This window comes from Geospiza fortis, unplaced genomic scaffold (assembly GCF_000277835.1).
Source record: "Geospiza fortis unplaced genomic scaffold, GeoFor_1.0 scaffold11, whole genome shotgun sequence".
In the NCBI taxonomy this organism is placed as follows: Eukaryota; Metazoa; Chordata; class Aves; order Passeriformes; family Thraupidae; genus Geospiza; species Geospiza fortis.
Genome location: NW_005054304.1, coordinates 841,152 through 847,417, shown reverse-complemented (window position 1 = coordinate 847,417; position 6,266 = coordinate 841,152). Strand labels below are relative to the sequence as shown.

At 42.8% G+C, this 6,266-nt stretch overlaps 1 protein-coding gene across 1 annotated transcript in view; it reads right to left on the bottom strand.

Moving 5' to 3' along the window:
• The window catches only part of LOC102037930 (glycerol-3-phosphate acyltransferase 3), a 21,419-nt gene continuing 15,153 nt past the window's right edge, over window positions 1-6,266 (bottom strand). The window contains exons 3-12 of the mRNA XM_005418092.2: window positions 5,757-6,027; window positions 5,207-5,281; window positions 4,618-4,707; window positions 4,331-4,424; window positions 3,803-3,918; window positions 2,649-2,704; window positions 2,092-2,177; window positions 1,532-1,660; window positions 974-1,053; window positions 1-154 (exon numbers count right to left, since the gene is read on the bottom strand). Coding sequence (XP_005418149.2) covers window positions 28-154; window positions 974-1,053; window positions 1,532-1,660; window positions 2,092-2,177; window positions 2,649-2,704; window positions 3,803-3,918; window positions 4,331-4,424; window positions 4,618-4,707; window positions 5,207-5,281; window positions 5,757-6,027 — 1,124 coding nt within the window. The 3' untranslated portion in view covers window positions 1-27. The remainder of the gene's footprint in view (window positions 155-973; window positions 1,054-1,531; window positions 1,661-2,091; window positions 2,178-2,648; window positions 2,705-3,802; window positions 3,919-4,330; window positions 4,425-4,617; window positions 4,708-5,206; window positions 5,282-5,756; window positions 6,028-6,266) is intronic.

Below are 6,266 nucleotides of genomic sequence, written 5' to 3'. Positions count from 1 at the left end.
GCAAAGTTACTTTTCAAGAACCACCATTCAGTCTGACTCAGTTTCTGCAGACAGGCTTCCTACTGATCCATTTCTCACTAGCATTTTGCTGTAGTTCTTCTGCTGTTCTTCTTTGAAAGTATCTTTGACTTTCGCTCGTTTCAGTCCTCCATCCCTGGAACAGAGAAAGAGGGAACAGCAAACCATCAGGGCTGTAATGGCTATTGTTATCAAACTATGCATTACACTAAAATTCTACAGTTGATTAAGGTAGGTAATAAAGGCTTTTCTTCAGAACTTCTATAACATTCAATTTTAAGCAGGTTTATTAAAACCTTTACTTTGAGCACATAACTCATGCAGTTCAAATTTTGAATTCAGCTCATTAAAGCAGTCTATTCATGTTGGTAACATGCTGTACCTACAATAGAAATCTTTGGCAGTCTAGGATGCTACTTCCCCAGACTGTAGAGGTAGTCAATTTTCTGCAACACTACAGCTGTGTCTTGCCTTGTATTAGTCAGAGCTGGGTCTCATAGGTCTCATAGTTGAATCTATTTGCTCATTCTTGTCATCTGAATTTCACTCTCAAGTTTGTGTCACATGAAATCTAGGTATTATCCTGCTACTTACTGAGGCAGGACATGAGAAGTCACAGAAGAAACTCTCAAGACCTGTTTAATTTTTTGTTGTTCATCGGATTTGCCAAAAAACTTCACTTTTGCTACTTAATCTCAACATCACAAACAACTGTGAAGGGACCTACTTCAAAAGCATCAAGCCTTTAGATAAGACTCACTGCATGCTATGTGCTCCAAAGACCTCATACATCTTTTACTTTCACATATGTGCATGTGAAGTTATTCCATTGTTTTCCCTGAGTGGAATAAAGTGGTGTTCAATGTTATTTGTCAGAAAGCTAAGGATGGAAGCACCTATCAGTCAAACTAATCACAAATAGTCCATGAATTCTAACAAGGAGGGCATCACTCACCATGGGAGTTCAGTCAGTCCTCCCTGGCGAGCAATGGCTGACCTCACTCTGTTGGCAAACTGAACAGCATCTTCATCTTCCTTCAAGAGCCACAAATTCAACATAATCAAAGAGAGAAGTCAATGGAAGCAGACTTTCATAACATTTTTTCATCTGCTGCCTCATGAAAATAACTCACTTCCAAACCACCCATTCCTTATCATGCCAACATCATAATCTGATGCTCCCATGTGACAATAACTCATTTTCCTCCTAGAGTGTCGAAATTAGGAGAAAATTTTGCTTCAACAAGATGGAACATTACCATTATTGCTACTGTGAACAGCACTGTATTTGCTGCTATCCTTTGTATATTTGATGCACTGCGGATGGTACTAAGCTGCATTAGGAAAAGGAGAGTCCAATCATACATCAGTGAGCACTGACAAAAATCCAGTATAAAACTGATTTAGAGACATGGGGTGGGCAGAGGTTTTGGGAGGAAACAAAGAGTAAAAATGCACTTGCAGACACAGTCAAGTTTTTAAATAGCAGTCAGGCAACCAGATGCAGGATTACCTTTCTAACCATTGGTGGCAAGTACCACACATTGCAAACGATGGCCCAGCTGGTCATTATTCGCAGCAGATAGCTCACGATATTGTATTTGCTGCTGTTCCAGAAGGCATCTCCAAACTGAGGATCATACTGCAAAGGATCACAAAGAAACAAATGATTAAGCCTTTCCCCAGACCACCACAGCCTCTCAGACCTGGGATCTGGGATTACATAACAGAACCAGCAGCAGATGTCACCCATTTGCCTGAACAGCCAAAAGAATTAAGTCTGCTGTGAGCAGGATGCTTCCCTTCAGCACTGGGAAGGACTAGCTGGATTTCTCTTCCTTCCAACTTTCTGAAGGAAGGAGCTGACCCCATCAGGCCTACTAGCCAGGCTCTATAGGCCAAAGGACTTAACTTTAATTTCAGCCACTTACTCTCCAGGAGTCGTCCACAGCATCCACCCAATTGCCAGAGCTGCTGTGCTTTTAATAGCAGCTGCATTGAGACAGCTTCCTGCCCCTCTGACAAAAACCCATCCCAAACTCTGAAATCCAGCAGCCAGCTATTTCCACTTACTTTGATTGCAACAGGATAGATTGTCCCTCCTATTTCAAAGCTCCCCTTCTTGAACATCATCACAGATGTATTGTTTATGCAGGTGCCTGTCCAGAAGACAAAGTCATTGCTTCACACAGCCATTTCAGTACAACACAACATCCACACAGAAGTCTGACCCATAAAGAGCTTGCATTTGCTGCTCGCTGAGTTAAGCATTTCCCCCCCGCTTACTTTTAGCCTTTGTCTTGTGACTGACTCCCTGAATGAAGCCAGAAGATGTGCAAGACAAAAATCACAATGCTGCGGTTAAATCTGTAGGACAGCAAATTAATAATCTCAGGGCAAAATAAACAATCTTCCCCTTCTTCTGCCTGCAGCTTCTGCCAGGAGAAGCAATGTCCAGAGACAGTATTGTGTTGTCTCCATGTACATTCATCTTATATTAAAGATGAAAACTAGGAATGCCCTAACAAACTTGAAGCCAGAGGTGAAGATAGATTTGAGCAGCAGAAGCCATGAAAAGAGAACAGGGATGACATCTACACTGAATGGAGATAAGGAGTTCAGCTTCTTACCTTCTGGAAAAATTAAGATTGGGAGCTTGCTTTTATCTGCCACATGTTCCCTGAGTCTGTGGAAGCAGAAGGAAAGCTTAAAAAACAGCTCCTTTCCACTCTTCTTTCCCCAGGCAGGTGCATTAAAAATATGTTTATATATTACATATGTATGAATCCAAAGCCTTTTACTAGCCACTAATTTGCACTTGCCTTTTTTTTTCTACAGAAACTGAGGCTTTGGGCCTGCCATCCCTTAGGCCCCTGGAGCATTACATGATGCAATATCCCTGTTTTCTTTCCCCCGCATTATTTTACTAATGACTGTCAGAGAAGCCAACAATTATATGCCATTAACTAACTCTGATCCACTCAACCTTCAAGAAATTGCCTAAGAAAAAAGCATATTGATGCAGTGGTCCATCCAGCCTCTGCTACTTAACAGCCTATTCCTTAAAAGGGGACTCCTAAATGCCCACAGCTCAGTACTTGAATAACACTTGGACAATTTGGCAAAACTGTCCCGCTGTGCAAAGGCAAATAAGCCAGTGAAAAAGTTAATCTGTCAAAATTAGTCTAAAAAGTTCTCTACAAATTAAGAAGAATTTTTATCCCTGTACTAGTGTTCACAGGTATGCTTTTGGTGACATCCTGCAGAAAACCACTTTTGTACACAGCTTATATCCTTTATAACAAGACATTTTGCCTTTCACCCAAACAAACAAGGCTTTTTATTTCTAGTGGTTCACAATTTCCAGTGATACTGAGTTTTTGTAACAAAAATCCAATTTTATCATCAGTATTTCTCTTCAACAGAAAGTACCAGAATTTAAGTATCTTCATATGGTTTCCAAGTACACATCTGAATTCAGACATTAATTATTATGCTGATGGCTTCCCAACTGAAATATTTTGTGACAGTCTGCAATCCAAAGCTTCCCAGAACCTTTGGTCTAAACCATGGCACACTGCATAAATGCTTCAAGCCTTCCCTGGTGACCTGGGAACCTGACATTTTCACCTCAGTGTACTGCACCAAAGCCCACACAAGCAAGCACACTCAGGTCATTCTGAGTGATGCAGTGTGCTGCACACCACCCCTGTAACTCATTCCCAAATCCAGGTCTTTGACTGCCCAATGCCTCTCCAGGGAGGCAACCCAGCACACATCTCACCGTTTTGTCACTAGATGGCGGTCCTTCATCTCGGAGCGCTCGAACCAGACATGAGGACAGGCCTTGACAGTGGCTCGCTGGATAATGCCCATCAGCCCACCGTGAACCTGGCCCACCTGCAAGCCCAGCAAGGCACATCAGTATGTGAGACACCTGAAAGGCAGAACTTCCTCCTCTCCACCCCTCCAAAAACATCCAACAAACACAAATGCACTGGGAGGCTGCAAGCCAGGACTGAGCAATGACCACAGAACTGTTAAAATGCATTCACTTGAAAGAATCGAGACACTCACATGGTACTATCTCAGGTACTTCAACAGAAGAAGAGCTAGGTATTGACAGTCCAAGGACAACTTCTCCAGCACATAATATAGACCAATTTCAACACAATTTACACTTTTCCCCACTGACCGGTGCTCAAGCAAACATCTCTGCTGTGAAATTTAAGTACTGAAGTCCACAAGCAATACCCCACAATCTTTCCCTCTCCTGGTCCCTTTGCTGTGGTTATCTTAGATCTCCTCATACCATTGCATAGCATCCATCATTTGTCAAAATGATCGCATCTATTGGTGATGTATGGTTGGCAACACAAATTCCTCCTTTCTGAGGTCTGTTTTCCCTGAAATTACATATTTTTTTGTTAGACTGCTAGTGCATTAAAGCACCACATTACACACCAAATAGTTCCATTAAGCTGTCAGGTGAGTCAGCCTCTAGAATGTGACATCAACTTGCAGCTCAGGAGAGAGCAGTCCCCATTTTCAATGGGATGTCACACACATATAAGCAAATACACACTTTTGCTCACTCACTTGTTATGGTAATGGATAGTACCAGACAGAGCTCTGACAAGGATGCGGGAGCACGTGAGGTGAACCACTTCGCTCAGGTAGTTTTTCACACTGAAAGAAATTAGACATCTGAAGCATCCTGGAAAGCAGCCAGACACACATGCAATATTCTCCAGCCTACTCAACACAACTCAGGGCTGAAATCTTCCTGGTATTCTGGAGCACAGAGGGATGTTCCCAGCTCTACCACTCACTTGCTACAGCAGCTCAGCCAAGATACATCATGCCCTTGGCACCACTTTGCTAGGCAAGGCTGTCCTCTCTCTGCTGGGTGTTTTTCATCCCAACACTACTACCTGCCCTACAACGTCCCATTTGAGTATCTCATGCCAGCAGAAGGAACCCATCAGAAATCATCAACCTCAATGACAAGACTGATAAGAACCCAACCCCAGCCCAAATTCAAAATGCCACTAAAACAGGGTCCACAAATTTGTGGGTGGAATGGACTACTGGTAGTACGTTATAGGTAAAAATCTGTCCACTCCTAGTCTTCAGCTATTTGCACTGATGTAATTTGGAGAGTTCATCCCTCACACACAGTACCTACCTGCCATTTGGCAGCTGTCCCACCACAGTTGTTCCTACAATCATTGATGTAATCCCGATGGCAGCAAGGGTAAAGCTACAGACAAAACAGACGTTAAACATACGTAAGTAGCTTTGCTCATTGTAATAACACTTTCCCCTCTTTAAAATGGAAAGGGATTGCAGAAATTCAATTATTCCTCAGATACTTGACATATGCAGCTCTCTAACTCAGCAATTCCCTAACCTGTTGCTTAAAGTCATGGTGTAGCAAAGGCAGCAGATCCAGATACTCCCATGCACACAGTGTCAGGGAGCTTTAGAGCTTACATTTATTTTGCTAATACACATCGACTTAAGGGAAACATTCATGCAAAAGATGACCAGCAGCTCTACTCTACTCTCCACAGCAAATAAGTGCTTCTTAACATAAAAGGAGCCTTTAAGCAAGTTAATATTTTATATCTGCCAATGCCGCTTTTGGGTTAAAGAAAGGTGAGGTGACATTTACCAAGAAAGCACAAAATTTACCCGTTCTCAGGCTGACAAAACCCCTCAGCACCAGAGCTTACCGTAGGGGCAGCAGGAAGCAGTACCGCACTACCACCCCGATGACCCACACAACAGTCAGCCTCAGGCTGATGTAATGGAAGTTGACATTAGTTCTTGTGAGCAGATTCCAGGAGAGCAGCTCTTCTGAGGAAAATCGCTGAGTGACTTCATCTTCCACAATAGCCTCAAACCCTTTTCTGCAGAAGTAGAAGATGTGGGAGAATTCGAAGTCTGCTCGATGCAGAAGAGCAATTTCTTTCTCCATAGGTGTTTCATCCCTTTCAATGATACCTTGAGAAGGAAAAGGGTAATAATCACCTGAGAAAATAATTCTGTGATGTAACTAACAGTAACCCTCTAGATCACTAGTCACTTTGCATTACTCAAGAAGACAAATTTACTGTCAGAGCCCCTCCTAGGACAGGAAAAGAAGCTGTGCAGCTGACCACAGCATACCCTGCAGGAGGCCACTTCCAGCTCCCCTTCCTCATAACAACACCTTGAGCAGCAACTATATCAAGCTCTGTTAC